The 19,207-nt window shown below is 39.6% G+C and overlaps 1 protein-coding gene across 5 annotated transcripts in view; it reads right to left on the reverse strand.

Annotated features, from left to right (window-relative positions):
- PRMT7 (protein arginine methyltransferase 7) overlaps positions 1-19,207 on the reverse strand; it is a 44,224-nt gene that overhangs the window by 22,170 nt on the left and 2,847 nt on the right. For 4 of the 5 annotated variants that reach the window (XM_054049066.1, XM_054049067.1, XM_054049069.1 and 1 more), the window contains exons 3-8: positions 17,995-18,031; positions 6,633-6,782; positions 2,485-2,593; positions 2,021-2,133; positions 1,009-1,250; positions 431-611 (exon numbers count right to left, since the gene is read on the reverse strand). In XM_054049066.1, the coding sequence (XP_053905041.1) occupies positions 431-611; positions 1,009-1,250; positions 2,021-2,133; positions 2,485-2,593; positions 6,633-6,782; positions 17,995-18,031 (832 nt within the window). Of the gene's footprint in view, positions 1-430; positions 612-1,008; positions 1,251-2,020; positions 2,134-2,484; positions 2,594-6,632; positions 6,783-12,037; positions 12,287-17,994; positions 18,032-19,207 lie in introns of all 5 variants that reach the window. The other variant, XM_054049068.1, reaches the window with a different exon arrangement.

Below are 19,207 nucleotides of genomic sequence, written 5' to 3' on the forward strand. Positions count from 1 at the left end.
ATTATAACCTTAGCTAACATTATCCCTTAAAGATTTAGTACAAAGATTATGCTACAAACCCAAAACACAGGTGAATAATCCCCATCCTGGTTATAATACTATAACTAAGAAAATAAGTCATTTCAGAAAGCCTTATTTCATGGAAGCAAGAATCAAGTACCAAGAATTATAACTGAAAGAAGAGATGAATTTCAAATACTTTATATTACAAAAGTGAAGGTGGTCTTAAAATAGGTTGGTTTCTTGGTTAACATACATTTAATATGCATGTATTTAGAATCTTGCAATAAATGGAGTGCTAGTCAAGTTACTACACTTCAAGAGCCACCTGCTCAAGCACGTCACCACACCCATGTCATTGAAATAAAAAACATTACATGCCTTTATTTAAAATAATTAATTGGATGGTGGAAATTTACCAAGACCGTACCTGGACATCATTAGAGGTGGGTTGTACCCAGTATGGTGCCATAGTACATTTTATCATCCCAGAGGGGTCCATGTCAACATCCCACCAGGAGAGGATCACTTGTGCCATGCCGGATTTTATGGGCTCCAACTTCGCTGTGTAATAGGTTGAGGAGCTGTTTACTTGCTTACTGAAATCCACACTGCACAGAGAAGCATCAATTGTACTCAAATATATTTTAAATTACATATATTCATTCCGATAGTTATGCAACCTTAAGAGTGTTTCTTTTGGGAAATGCAGCAAGTAGAAGAATAAATACGGGGAGAGGAGGGTTTAAGTAACATTATACAAATGGGACAGAGTTTAAAAGCTGTAAAAATCGTTACACTGAAATCAAATCATACACTAAATTTCAGCAACAGAAAGAAAATAAAATGGCTTATCAAAAATGTCACCTAAGTATTATTCAAATGTTCAATGTCAGCTCCCCCCAAACTTTGCTTGCCATCAGTTACTTCAGCTGAATAATCTGTGTTTTTTTGGAAGGCGTAACAAAGATTTTGTTTAGTTTTACTACTACTAAGTCTGTCAATCACCTGAACATAGTCACAACATCGCTGAGGACAGTGAAGTCACTCCGAGGCACCTGGTTTAGCTGGATGTCATAGACCGAAGGAACACCAGGACAGTTCTCTATTTCTGAAGGGAAGACAATAATTTTCTCATCATCTTCTCCTTGGACGTGAACAGGAAATAGCTTGTTCCAGGACCACATTCTTTTGGATTCCACTAACTGGGCATATACTCTTGCCCTGTGTGGCACTGCCTCACATCCTTCCTAAGCATTTAAAAACAAAGAATAAATGCATTCAACAAAGCTGAGTTACTAACATGCAAGGAAAATAAAATAACTTATTTTAAAATGTAGTCCAATGTAAGGGAAAAGGTGGACTAAGCACAGGATTGGTAGCCAGGATTTCTTAAACTCTAATTACTTCCTTCTTAAACCTTCCTTTTGGAGCCTTAGCCTTCAGTTTTCGGTCTGCTTCCCCACCTGTAACACAGAACTAACGCACATCCCTACCTCATAGGAGTAGAGTTGCCAACCCTTCAGGATTGTCCGGGAGACTCCAGGAATTGAAGATTATTATGTCATGTGATGAAATCTCCAGGAATTCGTCCAACCAAAGTTGGCAACCCTACACAGGGGTGCTGTGAGGCTTAATGAGCTAATTTTTGTGAAATAAATACTAATGCTATTCTAGGTCTAAAACAACAGACATTGGTGCCAAGCTTCAACTACATTCATGTCTTTATTCTCATACTGAAGGTATCAGATCTACCTTAACTTTTGAAGGCAAATAACCACTAAGCTATAATCATCAATATAAAACTTACAATTGCAATGAGTGCAGGGGAGAAAAATAATGACTCAAAATAAATGACAAATGTTTGTGACAAATTATTTACCTAGTTAGAAATTAATGCAGCCGACTGGTTCAGTAATATAACATACCAGGCCAAATTCAATCCTCATGCAACACCACAGAAGAAAAAGGAATTACACCAGGGATGAATTCAGCACACTATCTACAACCATTTTCTTACCTGTACAAGATATTTGTGGGCATGTTCATAGGATGGCAAAGCCCCTTCTCCTATCAGCTCTGTATCAAATAGTTCTGTTATCAGGATGTTTGCACGACACTGCATGTCTCCATCTATAAAAATAAGTTAATACAATGACACTCTGTGTTATCTTAGAGACTGTATGGCCCTCCTACAAGGTGTAGCACTGAGAATATAAATCATGCAAAACCTCATTTCTATAGTGATGTTTATATATCCACTGGGATGCTTAAACATTAGAGTCAAGTAATTTATCTTCAGGGGTCACACAATTTAAATGAAAAGTTCTGCTTTGTATTTCAGGTTTCCCGAACACATTCCAGATTAAATGCATTTTTTTTTTTTTAAATTAAGCTAAATTTTAAAAAGTTAAACAGAGTGTCTCCTGGCAGTTTTGAAGTACTTTAGTTAACACTTGTTTTTTTTATTTGAGTTCTTCTCACCTGGCCCAACTGTGACTTCAGTAGAGTGCTTGTTGATTACCTTGATCTTGTCACTAAAGCCATTTTTCTCCACTATCTTCACTGCAGCAATAGCCATAGGCGTGAAGACCTTGAAATTATATCAAGAATGCAACATGTTTATAGGATTAACATCAGCATCTAATTACCACCACAAAATGAGTCTATTAACTAAACCTTGTTAAAGAAAAGCCTTTATTTTAACCATACTTAGTCCTGTGAAAGTGCAGTACATTGTGGGAGTATTATTTTCTAAGGGTAAAATTCACCACCATGCACAGTAGCAGCATGAATCCTATGCACCATTTACACTTTCAAAACAGGGTAGAAGTGGAACATCAGAAGTTCACATGCCTTGCACTGCCTCTCCGTAGAGAAGTGAATTTCCCCTGTATGAAAAACCCACTGTATAAGTTATCTCCCACTGTGGCAGTCACGCCAACTTTTCTAAGCTTTCAAAAGTGTGAGGAAGCTGTGTCAAGAAACTTTAAACAACAACATCTAAAATAAACTCCAGTTTACAAATGAGAAGTTCCTCACATGAGACCTCCCCAAGACCTAACTGAACTGGGAACCAAAATAAGACTGACACTGAAACAAAGATGTCGATCTTGTTAAAATTTGCACCTAGCAATGGTGTTAACAGTGGCAAAACACACTGCTCTCCATATCTACAGCTGTCATGGGAACTTTTTTTTTATTCCTGCCAGAATGTAAGCGTGAAGACAGGGATGGAAAAAACAGCAGCTGCAGCACATCACTGGGCTAAAAATGAATGTGCTTAATACACACAGAGAATGTTTTAAAACAACAGTATCAATCTTTCTAACTAATTTCTATACTATACAAGACTTTGTACTGGGAACTTTTAAATATCTGGTCTGGCTGTAGAACCCGATTGTTTAGGATTAGTCACCAGTTTTGGATCTGATCCATCATTTTCAGAGCAGGTTAATGTGCGCCTAGTTTGCGACGTTAAACAAACTAAAAGGGCTCCTCCTACTAAATTAGGTTAAGCAAATGCAAAACTTTTGGAGCTACTTAAAATTACTGAGCACTATTCCCAAATTGTGGTCTGCAGGCCACGAGTGATCTGTGGAGAGCTGGCTGGTTACATGGTGTTTCCAGCTGCTAACTTGCATAAAGAGACATTAAATATGCATTAAATAGGTTAAGAACATAAGAGCAGCCATACTAGGTCAGACCAAAGGTCCACCTAGCCCAGTATCCTATCTTCCGACAGTGGCTAATGCCAGATGCCCCAGAGGGAATGAACAGAACAGGTAATTATCAAGTGATCCATCCCCTATTGCCCATTCCCAGCTTCTGGCAAACAGAGGCTAGGGACACCATCCCTGCCCATCCTGGCTAACAGCCACTGATGGAACTATTCTCCGTGAACTTATCTAGTTCTTTTCTGAACCCTGTTATAGTCTTGACCTTCACAATATCCTCTGACAAAGAGTTCCACAGACTGGCTATGCATTGTGTGAAAAAATACTTCCTTTTGTTTGTTTTAAAACTTCTGCCTATTAATTTCATTTAGTGACCCCTAGTTCATGTGTTATGAGGAGTAAATAACACTTCCTTATTGACTTTCTCCACACCAGTGATGATTTTATAGTCCTCAAGCATATCCCCCCCCTTAGTCATCTCTTTTCCAAGCTGAAAAGTCCCAGTCTTATTAATCTCTCCTCATACGGAAGCTGTTCCATACCTCTAATAATTTTTGTTGCCCTTTACCGAATCTTTTCCAATTCCAATACATCTTTTTTGAGATGGGGCGACCACATCTGCATGCAGTATTCACAATGTGTGCCTACCCTGGATTTATATAGAGGCAATATGATATTTTCTGTCATATTATCTATTCCCTTTTTAATGATTCCCAACATTCTGTTCACTTTTTTTGACTGCCGCTGCACACTGAGTGGATGTTTTCAGAGAACTATCCACAATGACTCCAAGATCTCTTTCTTGAGTGGTAACAGCTAATTTATACCCCATCATTTTATGTATAGTTGGGATTATGTTTTCCAATGTGAATTACTTTGCATTTATCACCACCGAATTTCATCTACCATTTTGTTGTCCAGTCCCCCCAGTTTTGAGAGATCCTTTTGTAGCTCTTTACAGTCTGCCTGGGACTTAACTATCTTGAGTAGTTTTGGGTCATCTGCAAATTTTTACACCTCACTGTTTAACCCTTTTTCTAGATCATTTATGACTATGTTGCATAAGACTGGGCCCAGTACAAATTCATGGGGGACACCACTATTTACCTCTCTCCATTCTGAAAACTGACCATTTATTCCTACCCTTTGTTTCCTATCTTTTAACCAGTTACTGATCCATGAGAGGACTTTCCTTCTTATCCCATGACAGCTTACTTTGCTTAAGAGCCTTTGGTGAGGGACCTTGTCAAAGGCTTTCTGAAAATCTAAGTACATTATATCCACTGGAACCCCTTGTCCACATGTTTGTTGACCCCCTCAAAGAATTCCATACGTTGGTGAGGCATGATTTCCCTTTACAAAAACCATGTTGAATTGCCGGGATCACTTCTGGAGCCCTTTTTTAAAATTGGCATCATATTAGCTATGCTCTAGTCATTTGATACAGGAGCTGATTTAAATGATAAGTTACAGACTACAGTTAGTAGTTCTTCAATTTCACATTTGAGTTCCTTCAGAACTCTTAGGGGAATACCTGGTGACTTATTACTGTTTAGTTTATCAATTTGTTCCAAAACTTCCTCTAATGACACCTCAAACTGGGACAACTAGATTTGTCACCTAAAAATAATGGCTCAGCTTTGGGAATCTCCCTCACATCCTCAGCTGTGAAGACTGATGCAAAAAATTCATTTAGTTTCTCCGCAATGGCCTTATCGCCCTTGAGTGCTCCTTTAGCATCTTGATCATCCAGTGGTCCCATTGGTTGTTTAGCTGGCTTCCTGCTCCTGATGTACTTAAAATTTGTTTTTGCTATTACTTTTTGAGTCTTTGGCTAGCTGTTCTTCACATTATTTTTTGGCCTTCCTAATTATATTTTTACTCTTCACTTGCCAGAGTTTATGTTCCTTTTTATTTTCCTAACTAGGATTTAACTTTCACTTTTTAAAGGATGCCTTTTTGTCTCTCACTGCTTCTTTTACTTTGTTGTTTAGCCACAGTGGCTTTTTTTGATTCTCTTACTATGTTTTTTAATTTGGGGGTATACATTTAAGTTGAGCCTCTATTATAGTGTCTTTAAAAAGTTTCCATGCAACTTGCAGGGATTTCACTTTTGGCACTGTACCTTTTAACTTCTGTTTAACTAACTTCCTCATTTTTATGTAGTATAACTGAATTCAAAAAAGAATTAGGTACGTTTATGGTCCATCAATGGTTATTAGCCAAGGTGGTCAGGAACACAATCCCGTGCTCTGGATGTCCCTAAACCTCTGACTGCCAGAAGCTGGGACTGTACGACTGGGGATGGATCACTGGATAATTGCCCTGTTCTGTTCATTCCCTCTGAAACATCTGGCACTGGCCACTGTTGGATACTGGGGTAGATGGACCACTGGTCTGACCCAGTGTGGCCATTCTTATGTTCTATGCAATCACAAATAGATGGGGAAAAGGTACATATAGCAGTCTCTCTATTAAGATGTGGTGCACGAAATGAAAAAACTTGAGAACTCCTGGTCCAAGAGAAAATGAAACTTAAGAAAAGCCACAATGTGGTTTGAGAGTACTAGCATTTTTCTGAACAACATTCATTAACTCCTCCATGCCACGTATCAGTCACAAGGAATACAGAAAATACAGTACAAGAAACCTAATTTCCAACTATTCTAAGATTTTTCTGTCAAGTTTAGAAAAAATTGTCCATCTAGAGAAAATTAAAACTAATTTCTATACATTCTCATAAGGGCTCTTTCCATATGGTCTACTTCCTCCACCCACACCCCTATAGGTTATATTATAAAAGCTACCTTCAGACAACATGACACCCACACTACTCATTTTGTAGAGGGAACTACTGGACTGCGGCTCTAAAAGCCATATTATGCATTCACTCCTACCTACATACTGGGCCACTTCCATCTCTTGAACAGCAGGTGTCAATGAGGAATTGCTCACCTCAATGGCATAGCAGAAGTCTGCACCTGCTGTAACTGCCATCATGGACAGGAGTCCGGTGCCAGTCCCAATGTCTAGAACAATTGCTTTCTCACCCCTTTCTTTCACCCGGCTCACTGCAGCACGGATGCCCTGGTAGTACTTCAGATTCTGTAAGAAAGAGAGACAGACCAAGATCAGCCACCCCAATGGAATTCTCTTATATCATCAACTCTTGAGCAGAGGTCCTGCAGTCTCACTCCTTGGGAGTTTGTCGATACACCTCTACCCCGATATAACGCGACCCGATATAACACGAATTCGGATATAATGCGGTAAAGCAGTGCTCCGGCGGATCAAAGCAAGTTCGATATAACACGGTTTCACCTATAACGCAGTAAGATTTTTTTTGGCTCCCAAGGACAGTGTTATATCGAGGTAGAGGTGTATCTGCTTTTGCCTTCATGGGGGAACAGTTAAACACCTAGGATCTAAACTGAATAAAGCACCTCAAAATGCAAGCAGGCAAAATTACTGACAAGACTATAATGATTTATAAGCATAGCGCTAAACTTTGAGCAAAAAGGTCCCTAGAAACCTGTTTGGAAAAGACAAGAATATGATGATTTTAGGGCATATTGTTCTCCATAACTTTTCTACTCAATAAATAAAGGATATGTTAATGAATATTTTAGGATGATCCAGGTATACTGAGTTATGATATTAAATATGAAGAAAATTGCTGACAATAAGGGTTATGTTTTATTAGTTTAATGTTGAGTTCTATTGATGTTATGTTAACAATTTATAACAACATAGAATGGAGAATGAAAAACAAATTATGAAAGTTTGGGTAAATGTATAATTGAGTATGTTTAATGATAAATAAGGTTGACTGGAGGAAAGCTAATGAATACGTGACATGGAAAGGTATACAAAAGCAAGGGAACAAGGGCCCAAGTTGGAGAGTACTAGTGCAGAAACTGAGGCAACTATCATGAAGTGCAGAAGAGCTTCCTGGTACTCCGGAATTTGGAAACTTGGACTCCTTCCTGTTCTGTCATATATTTGTATGATGAGAAACGCTAAGTCATAATGATTCTGCCTGAAAATAAATAAAGGTGAAAACTGGTTGAGCCCAAATTGACAAGACTCCTGCCTCACTTTCCCACATTACACTTCAAAATATAATAAAGATCAGTAGAAAGAAGTGTTCATCTGAACAACATCTGTTCCATTTACAATTGATCTATAATTAAAATAAGTTATCTGGAACTACACTGCTGCCAACTAAACCAAACAAATGAAAGCTTCTTTTGGTGATTACTACCAAATATTTTCCTTTTTTTGACAGAGAAATTTACAGTGCCAGCCACAAACTGTCCCTGACATCACCGGTGCTGTATATTCCTGTTGTAGCTCATTCATTTGGGTTAGTGCACTACAATACTGTGTAGATGTGCTGGGCAGATTTCGCAACGGACACTGCATTTTACCCAACATTAAAATATTAGAGCCTTGACAAATATTCAATACTAAAAAGGAAAGATCAGGTTTGCTCTTCGGGGACAGAAATGGGAAGGAGCTTAGGGTTAGTGGCCCATTCAGAGTGCAATATAAAACCCCATTCTAGTCCATAGGATAGTAAGACTAGGGAATATGTACAAAATGCTTTCAAGTGATGTAGCATAAGCTAGCTCTTAGCTAACCGCTCCAGTGATTTACAAAGCAGCCATTCTGTGATTTTACCACAAAGCCTGCAAAACAAATAAAATCCAAACTCTGTCATGCATTTCATTTTGTATAAATGTTAGTCGTATAACTAACTACGACAACTGGCTGCATATTCTTTGCTTCTTTATAATATCAGCTGGTATAAAGGCAAGTTTCTTTGTCATTTATTTTTAATGCAATATAACATGAGTGATAATTACATGGAAGACAAATTTGAAAGCTTTCTTCCTTGGCAGATGGAGGTGTTTTGGATGGGTTTATTTTCTGTACTAAGGGATGAATTTCCATTCCCAAGGTGAACACTGAGGTAACAGATAGAGACTGAAACTAACTTTCCTGCTTAACAGACAGAAGAACCTGAACCATGAGAACTTACTTAATTAGCAAAAACTAGATAATTCAGGGTGTTTTTAGTAGCCCCGTGCCCTATTCAGTACTCCTTATGTAGGCAAAACTCCAGCTGAAGTTATGGAGTTTTGCCCCAAGTTTAGAGGGATGATTATGTCTCTTGACTGTTTGAGTTGATGCGGAATAGCCATTTTCCTTCTTTTTGGAGTCTTACAGTTCACAGAAAATGTGTACGCTGACATTCGGACAGCTCCGTTGCAGGATTTTTCATTTCAATGACATCCCACAGATGTGTCTTGCACCTACTATTTTACAAGCGGGAACCTGACCACTGTCTAGACTGTGGTAATCTCAGTATGACATTTGGTCTATATGTACTATTTTGGTATGGAAACGTGATAGTAATATTTACTATCATTAACAACATACATAACAAAAATTAAAAAACACCCTATGCAAGGAAGGTTGAAACACCAAGATATACATTTAAGCAGAAATAAGCTCTTCCTACTCAAGACCTCTAATCCTCAATACATATTGAAAACTATAAATATTGTTTAGTCAGGTTCTTGACTTGTGTCCCACTCCGCCAAAGACTTATGCTCATAAGATTAATACCACTAAAGTCAATGGGCCTACTCATGCTTAAAGTCTTTCCAGGATCAGGGCCTCAATGTTTTCACTCTGTTAGTTCACATCCATCTGTATCAGGAAAAACGATTTTGATGCTGATAAATAAACAAAGCTTCAGCTGAATTAGGCAAACTTATTAATAGTTCTATAGTAGTTTGTGTAGGAGTATCAGTTGAGACATTCTGCTGAAGATATTATTAAGCAGGCTGGGTACATTTTAAAGCAAGAAACATATACTACTCAGATAATTTTATACTTTAGATTTTTGTAGAATGGAATTTTAACAGAAAGATGAAAACTGCATAATTTCCCCTAAAGGATCCACAATGCCTGGCCAGAGTCCACTATAATTACTTTGAGAGGTTGTTGTGAAACAAGTGTGTGTAATTCAAGCTTGTAAAATTTCCTTATTTTATGTTGGAGAAAGTTTATGACTAACAGCTGGCAGTTTGTGAAAAGGTAGTGTGTGCACTTAAAGTATATTGTTTAAGCAATGAATTTTGCAAAACTGTGTTTGTCAACATCTTTGATTAATAGAACTATACAAACTAATCTGCAGGAGCAGGATTTCAGCTTACATGGCCGACAGCAATCCTCCCCCTATAAAAATTCCTACAACACAAGTAAACTAGTTCACAACAGAAAGAAACTAAAACACTGCCTAACCAGTCCAATCTTTTATAAAAATGGAAACCTTTGAACTGTCTTTTTAAAAAAAAAAAAAAAAAACAATGCTCCTGTAAATTCACAGTCTACAAATGACACCACTAGCTTGTAAAATACTCTAAAAACATTTCCCACTGAACAGAACGGAAATCTATATTTACAAATTAGAAGTTTTTCCATATACAAGAACAAACCCAAGTGACACAAAAAAGGCAGAGTTCACAGAGGCCTTGTCTAAGCTAGGATAGATGTGTGACGTCAAGAATGTTATTAGAAGACTAAGGCACATCATCTTTAACATGTGCTAAACTGGCAGAATTAAAGCCTAAGGGCAAGTCTAACTCTAGACGTGGAACATATTAAAGTATACACTGCTTTACTAAACTGGTTAGTTAAACCATTGATGTGTTCTAGCATCACACCTCTAAATCCTAGTCCAGGTAAGACCTGAGTGGCAAAAGTCTTCAAACCAGGCCTGTTGATTAATCGCAGGTAACTCATGCGATTAATGCAGTTTTAATCACACTGTTAAATGGAATACCAATTGAAATGTATTAAATATTTTTTATTTTTCTACGTTTTCAAATATGTTGCTTGAAATTACAACACAGAATACAGGGCTCACTTTATATTATTATTTTTATTGCAAATATTTGCACTGTAAAAATGATAAACAAAAGAAATCATATTTTTCAATTCACCTCATACAAGTACCATAATGCAATCTCTTTATTGTGAAAGTGCAACTTACAAATGTAGATTTTTTTTTGTTACATGACTGCACTTTCAGGTGACATTGTAAACAAGAAGAGAGCAGCATTATCTCCTGCAAATGTAAACAAACTTGTTTGTCTGAGTGACTTGCTGAACAAGAAATAGGACTGAATGGACTTACAAGCGCTAACGCAGTGGTGAGCAACCTGCGGCCCGCGGACCACACGCAGCCTATCAGGGTAATCCGCTGGCGGGCCGCCCGCAGCTCCGTGGCCGCAGTTCGTCGTTCCCTGCCAACGGGAGTTGCAGAAAGCGGCACGGGCTGCAGGGATGTGCTGGATGCCACTTCCCACAGCTCCCATTGGCCGAGAATGGCAAACCGCGGCCACTGGGAGATGCGGGCGGGCATACAAATTTAAACAAACTGTCTGGCGGCCCGCCAGCAGATTTGGCCCGTGGGCCGCAGGTTGCCCATCATTGTTCCAAAGTTTTAGATTGTTTTATTTTTGAATGCAGTTTTTTTTGTACCTAATTCACATTTGTAAGTTCAACTTTTGTTATAGATTGCATAACAGAACTTGAATGAGGTGAATTGAAAAATACTATTTCTTTTGGTTTTTACAGCATAAATATTTGTTTTATATATATATATATACACACACACACACACAAATATAAGTGAGCACTGTACACTGAGTTCTGTGTTGCAATTGAAATCAATATATTTTAAAATGTAGAAAACTTCCAAAATATTTAAATAAATGGTATTCTATTATTGTCTAACAGTGCGATTGAGATTAATTTTTTAATTCCGCGATTAAACATGATTAATTTTTTTAATCACTTGACAGCCCTTCTTCAAACCACTGTAACCTTGGAAGAGGGGGGAAAAACCCCCAAAACAGAGGGCTGTTACCACCTCCCAAATCAAGTTTTACCTTGGTAGGATACTCAAGATTTTGTTCACCCTTCCAATTTGATCAAAGGCCATGAAGGGCTTTTGATGTAGCTAAAATAAGATTCCTGACCCTGAAAATGGATCTCAAGCCTATGCAACAACTTCAGAACTTTACTCCTCAGACCAAAAGTCAGAAGTTCAACAAGCAGGACATGGGTCATTATCCAATAGTTCTTCCTAGAAATCAGAAGTGTCATACCACATTTCACAACAAAATCAAGTTGATGCAGTCCCAGGAACTTGGAATCCATTTGGAACCGCAGCTTCTCTTCTGTTCTACTCACTGTCGAGTCCTACTAGTGATTATTTTAATTCAAGCTTGTACTCTAACTCAAAGCTTTAAAATCTGTGGTACTGTCACACAAAACATTACCATGGCCATCCACTGCTGTTTCCAAAGCTTCAATGTCATTCTCCTCCTCTGTGATCTTAAACCACTGGTCTCATCAGTGGAATTCACTGAAGCCTGCATCACATATAATTCCTTGCCAATATCCACAGAGGTATTTTTTGATTAAATCACACTTTGGGAGAGAGTTTACAGTTCTGTAAAGCCAGATGCAGATGTGCATAATTCCTAGCTAGAGGCAGAGTTTGACAGCCCATTCTGATCTATTGCCATCTACAAAAAAAAAAAAACTTAAAATTAATTAAAGGAATCAAATTGCAAAGAGAAAATAATACATAAACTACTGAGTTATGAAACATCCCTGAACTTTGGCTTGTGAACTAATTTTTTTGGTGGTGTCGAATAGCTGAAAGGGAAAGAAAGGACAGAGTACTGATGACCCAGCACTTTGAAACAGCAATTCATACCTCTCAGAGACATGATTTCACGGGCTCTGCAAACTCAGGCGGACATTGCTGTATGGGTTACACTCATATCACATCTTGGAGGTTTTCTTTGCAAGCATACCAGCTAAATGGTTTTTCAAATTAAATCGAACTTTGATAACAACAGAGAAGTCTGTGTGCCTCCTTTACTAATCTATCACATACCCACCCAAAGGAGAGGAGGGTGTAAGACACAGCACACTCTTTAGGGAGCACTGGGTTAAATATTCAAAACACCACCTGCAAGTTAGTTTGCTTTAGTAGAAAACTGGGTTTCAGAAATTCCAATTTTGGAAGTGGCTAAATTTCCAGAGGATGGAAGACCCATCAGATGAACATGGAAAGCTGAATGGTCTGGCCTGTGTGTCTAGTTTCTCAGGGAATCTTCAACATTATCCATTTGGCAATTATGCATTTTCTTGTTCTTAATTGCATAATCCATGGAAGCCTCATTCTATTACTTCTTAGGTACTAAAGCTCCAAATAATCCCTGAGCTGTCAAGACCTCCAGCTTCGTCCTTAACTTCTCTAACACATTTTCAAATCAAAATACTGCAGCATATGAATATTAAAGGGAAACACAGAAGAAACTGAATGCAATATCAAATAAATTAACAAAGGGGACACTGCATTGATTATATTAGGACAAGTCTACACTACCACACTACATTGCCTCTGAAATGCATCTGGTGAAGATGCATTATGCTGACGGGAGAGCGCTCTCCCACCAGGATAATTATTCCACCTTCGCAAGAGGCGCCTGGTGTGAATACCATGTTAAGTCAATGTAACTTACGTCGCTCGGAGGGAGTGGGGGAGGAGGGGTGTGTGTGTGTGTGTCTCATTTTCACTCCCCTGAACAACGTAAGTTACATTGACTTGAGCAGTAGAGTAGACCAGCCCTGAGTCTTACATTCCTCACATTTTTAATTTATCTGAGATTGCCAAGGAAACTTCCAGTGTACTGTACTGAATACTACAGATGTCAGGTCAAGTTTGCTGCAGAGTACGCAACTTGTACTTATGGTATTTATTAGAATAAAGAAACTGCCTTCCTCACATCTTACATTGTCTGCTCATTGCAGCGAGGTATTTACATCAGGGTATGTAAATGGGAACTGAACGGAAAGGCATCCCCAAGCATGCGGAACACATGTACTCCACTTCTCTGCACACAGAGCCAAAATGTGTTGCAACAGACCAAAATAAATAGACTTGATAATGTTAATATAACATATACAAACAAGAGAACTACCTAAATCGAATCTTCATTTTATTCTTAAATACTCAATGGTATTCATAGTCCAACATGTTTATTATTGGTAGGCCAAGTACAGTACATTGGCCCCAGGACCTACAGAACAATCCTGTATGAATAATACGTTTTAGGGCTTCTGGTAACAGGTGTGAATCTAGAGTACAGTTTAAGTGTTGACTTGGTCTCCTTGGAATCATATCTACTACATTCATATCTTGTCCGTTAAATCTGTTGCAGAAATGATGCATTTTTTCCATTACAAGTGAATTACTGTATGTCACTATATTAAGAAACAGAAATTCCTGCCAAAATATTGGCTTATTTGCGTTCATTGCTTTGAGAGAGTCTGAGCATACTCAGATTAATGCTAGGAAGATAAAGCAAAGTGCTGAAAGGCCATCTGTCCAACTGTAGTACACCTTATACAGAAGAGAGTGAACAAAACAGTGTATTTCAATTAAAAAAACATTGTAATTTTTAAGGCTTCCTTGCATATGATTTGCTAAGCTTTTACAAATAGCCTGTGTTTCTTTTACTGTCTGGATTTAACAGGGTCAGCTCTATCCTTTACCACAATCAAGCTGCATCTATACTACAGAGACTACACCAGAATAATTCATTAGCATAGATGCAACCTATTCTTCCATCGACATAGCTGCAGTGGGGTTAGGTCAGCATAGCTATGTTGGTCAGAGATGTGGGTTTTTTTCACATCCCTGATCAATGTAGCTATGTCGACCTAACTTTTAAGTGTAGACCAAGCCTCAGTTCTGCTGTGGCAATTTTGACATAATTAGAGTACAGCTATTTAACGGCTTTGTCCCACCATCTCCCTCTAAATCTTGGTATTGGAGTGCTGTTACCACTATAGGCATGTGTGACGTTATGAGTGTAATATAATATTTCATTGGAAGATGACAGGGCCAGAAAGAGTTAATTAACTCACCAACTGACCTGACCCGTGGGTGAACTGTAGAAACTGGTTAGGAAGATATGTAAACGAATAGAGCTTTGAAATGCAAGTCTGCATTGTTAGAGATCTCAAGGGTAGATGTTTGCTCAGGTCTTGTGATGTAAGAAAACAAGTCTTGTCCATTGCTATAACTTTAATTCAAAGATCAAAAAAGGAATATTAACATTTATGATGATACTTGAGTGAAACAGTATTATTGTCTATATGTCTCTCTGAAGGTTGTGGTAACCTGTATCTGAACTGTTTAATGGATAGATTACCCTGTGCTAATTGCCAGGATGTTTGAGAGAAGGAGAATTAAGCCTATTGTTTTCTCAGGCGGAAAGAAGAACCCTGGGACATGATCCTACTGCATATCTCAGATCTGCTTTGGGTTTCAAGAGGGGGAAACCTTAAGCCATAAGGATTGAGATCCCCAGTCACCGACTGGAGCCACCCTGAATATGCACATTGGACTATAACCTATGGACTATTTCTAAAAGGACTTTTGTCAACTACAAGCTCACCTCTGCTATGTATCTGAACCTCAAGAATTGAATTCAAGTCTGTATGTATATTGATCTTTTAACCAACTCTTTCTCTTTTCTTTTTTTTTAAAGAATTTTAGCTTAGTTAATAAGAAGAGGCTATTAGCGTGTATTTTGGGTAAGATCTAAGTTATAATTAGACCTGGGTATGTGGCTGATCCTTTGGGATTGAAAGAACCTTTTCTTTTATATGATGAAGTAAGATTTTCAGTAATCATCATCATATCTGACAGGTGTGTCTGGACAGAGGCCTGAGGCTGGGTACTTTAAGGGAACTGCGTTGTTTGGACTTCTCAGTAACCAGTGAGGTACTACAGGAGCTGTTTTGTGCTGGCTTTGGTAAACCTAGTATGGGAATATCCACCAGCTTTTGGAGTTTGTCTGCCCTGTTTTGTTTGCAGTTCACCCTAACTGAGTGACCTCAGCTGGCTCCCACGGGCAGCACCGTCACAGCATGCTCCCGGAATACATACAGTAGATAATCATAAGAATCGCTTAGGAGACTATTCACCCATAGATGGAGCAGAAAGATCTCCAATCCTTTAAGACATTTTTTTTTTTTTAAGTCCTCAACTTATTTGAAGACATTTGTATTCGCCTCAACTTCTCCCTTAGCATAAACTGGAAGATTTAAGAACACAGCATAAGTGGAGGAGAATAAAAAGAACTTAGTTACAGCCACATGTAGGCAGACAAGGCTAGATGGAATTACTGCAGAAACTGAATTTTATAAGATGAGTCTAAAGTGCCCTCTGAAGGTATGACAGAAAATTACAAGTCTAAAATCAACATAACCGAAAAGCAGCTCCTCCTTTACTTACCTGGCAAGAGAAGAGGTGACCCGTGCCTGCTGATAGGTGGGTTGGGGGAGGAAGGGGGAGTGAGGGCAGCGGCTTCAGCAGCATTACTGAGCATGCTCAGTACAGGCCAAGCAGCAAATCTGCAGGCTGGCCGACCCTGCCCCCCACCCCTTTCAGTATTTTCCCTTCAAGAGTTGAGAGCATCACTATTACTCATACAAAAGTATTTTTCTTCATTCTCTGCTCCTTAACATCAGTTCTTGCAGAAGAAACAGTGTTTCCATCTATCCTAACAAAATGTTTAGAAAAGTTCCCCACTATTGCTATATTAGCAACACTGGGAGCCCTGGAAGCAGTGGCTCATTGGATGCCAGTGCAATTTTTAACACTGTTAATTAGATGTTGGCTAGCCCACCATGGTCAGGCTTGCATGGATATCATTGCAGGATTGGGGCCTGTGACCCAAGAACCCCTTAATGCCAACTGGCAGAGGGGTTATAAGAATATCCTGATTCTGGCTCACCAAAGAATGTCCATGTGAGGTCATAAATGAAAGTGAAGGTCACGTTAGTGGTTGTTAATATTGTTGGGAAATATATGTACAGAGACTACATATGGAATTATGTATTACTCCTGGGGGCATTCTGCACCAAAAAAATAAAAATTCTGCAAAATTCTGAAAATTGTATTTGTCAAATAAATGTGGAGACTCTAGCATGGCATTCGGGAGCAGAGGCCACTGGCTGCACAGATGTGAGTGATAACAGGCGCATCAGGTGTGGGCAGGCAGGCTCAGCAAGCCAGGACCAAGTGTGGAGAGGTTTAGTATGGGGGGGGATCCAGGTGTGGATTGAGAGGGTTCTGTATGAGGCAATCTGGGTTCAGGCGGCTCAATGGGGGATCCGAGTGTGGGGGGCATCTGGGTGCAACGGTAATGGGACTCTGCAGGGGGGTCCAAGTGACGTTGGAAGCGGCTCAGTGGGGGGCGGTGACTTGGAAGGATAGAGCTCGGCACGGGGGTTTGGGTGAGGGGAGCTCAATGGGGGGAGTCCAGATGCTGGGGGAGTGGGGCTCAGTGGGGTGGGGATCCAGGGGCAGCTGGTTGAGGCTCGGTGGGGTGGGGATCAAAGTGCTGGTGGCTCATCAGGGTGGTCCAGGTGCAGGGGGAGAGGGGCTCAGCGGGGAGGGTTCTGGGTGTGTGTGTGTGTGGGGGGAGAGGCTTGGTGGAACGGTCTGGGTATGAGGGATCTGGATGCACGGGGGTTGGGCGGATGGGAGAGCATCTCCCCATACAGTGATCCCTCCCACTGCAGCTGAAGAGCAATGGATGCAGGAAGCGGGGGGTGAGGTGGAGGGGAGATAGGGGAAGAGTTTGCAGAGCTTCCTGCAGCCTGGGGATAAATCTTGGGGTGGATCTGACCCAGCCCTGGATGCCATGCAGGGGAATACGAAGTCCCATTCTCCCCAGCCCAGCCAGGACTAGCTGAGCCCAGCACAGGGTAGAAGCCACCAGCCAAGTATCCCCCAGCCCTGCCCTCTAGCCCACTGTGATTTACCTGTGTGGGCTGCCCTAGGCACCCAAAACATACTGCCGGGAGGGTCACATGACCGCTCTTGTGGCTTCCCTTTCCTTCCCCATCAGAAAGTCATTTTTCTGCGGGGAAGCAAGGAAATCTGCACGGGACATGAATTCTGCGCATGCACAGTGGTGCGGAATTCTCCCAGGAATAACAAGCAAGTCTTCCTCACACTGGAGGCAGGAGGTTAACAAGGTGGCTCAGAGTCCTCGGTACCCCAAGAATCATCACTGGGTCTTAGAAAATTCAGGTAGCAAAATTCTTCAACTTCCAGAGGAACCTGTACAATCATGGAGTGGGAGCTGCTGAGGGGAAGGGAACACTACATTTTTTCACCATGCAAGTTACTTTCTATACTCACTCTGTCTTTGTCATGCAGCATGTCTGCATAGCATGATCTGAAAATAAAATAGAATTTACAGATCAAAACACTGCATATTAACAATCACAATATAAATTTGTTAGCAGATATAAGAATCATCACTGTGAAGCAATTATTCCTAGTGAGTGAGTAAGTTACTGTGACACAGTCATTTGTCCATTTAAGAGGCTGTTTGATTCCACACCCCTAGCCTCAAGAATTCAGGTCACTTTATGATTCCGGGTTTTCCCATTTTGAGTGGCATGAGTATATGAATTAATGGGCTATGAATTAAGTGTTACATGTAGTATAATCTTTTGTTTTTTCTGTTAATTCCTGCAGTATACTCTATCTTGAGCATTCTTAGAAAAATCAGTACAGAGCAAATACATGAACCTATGGGTGAGTTACTGTCAACAACTACTAATGACAGAGAATGTCAGTTAGTAATTAGGAACTAGGGAAAGAAAACGGTCCTCTTTTTATAGACAGCTCTGAAATCTATAGAAAGGGAGTACTAACCACAGAGGACTGGTTTGGAGCTGGCTAGTAAGTCAAAATCCTCATGCTATTTAAAGTGGTACTGATAATAGGCTGAGTGATTTTATAACTCACTCTCTCTCTCACACACATACATAATCACTCAGGTTATCATCAGTACCAATTTAAATACCATGAGGATCTTAATATACCCGCCACTGTATTCTCCCCGCCGCCCCCCCCCTCCCCCCACACACACTCTCCCCCCAACCTGAGGAGGACAAATAAATGCATGTTTTTTTTAATTTGTCTGATTTGAACACTATTTTAAAAAACCCAATAAGCTGACCCAGTCATTTGATCTCTTTGATCACTACTTTCAACTACTAAAAGGTTGTTACAAGAATATGATCAATGAGAAACCATTATGGCTAGGATTTTCAGAGGAGCTTGAGAGTCAGATACTTAACTCCCACTACATTTTGATAGGATTCAGACACTTATTTCACTTCAGGGCCTATCAAAATCCCAGCCTAGATAACCATTCGTTAATAAAGGAAACGCTTGGGTGAAGCTACTTAAATTAGTATTTTTACAACGTTCCACTTGGTATAAGTTAAGATACAGGTGAACATAGCCTAAATGACTGTCTAAATAATGTTATTAATCCCAGGCTCCACAGGCTTTTTCTGTAAAGGTAAATTTAAGTAATATCTTAATTTCAAATTATTCT

This window comes from Malaclemys terrapin, chromosome 14, assembly GCF_027887155.1.
Source record: "Malaclemys terrapin pileata isolate rMalTer1 chromosome 14, rMalTer1.hap1, whole genome shotgun sequence".
NCBI classification, from domain to species: Eukaryota; Metazoa; Chordata; order Testudines; family Emydidae; genus Malaclemys; species Malaclemys terrapin.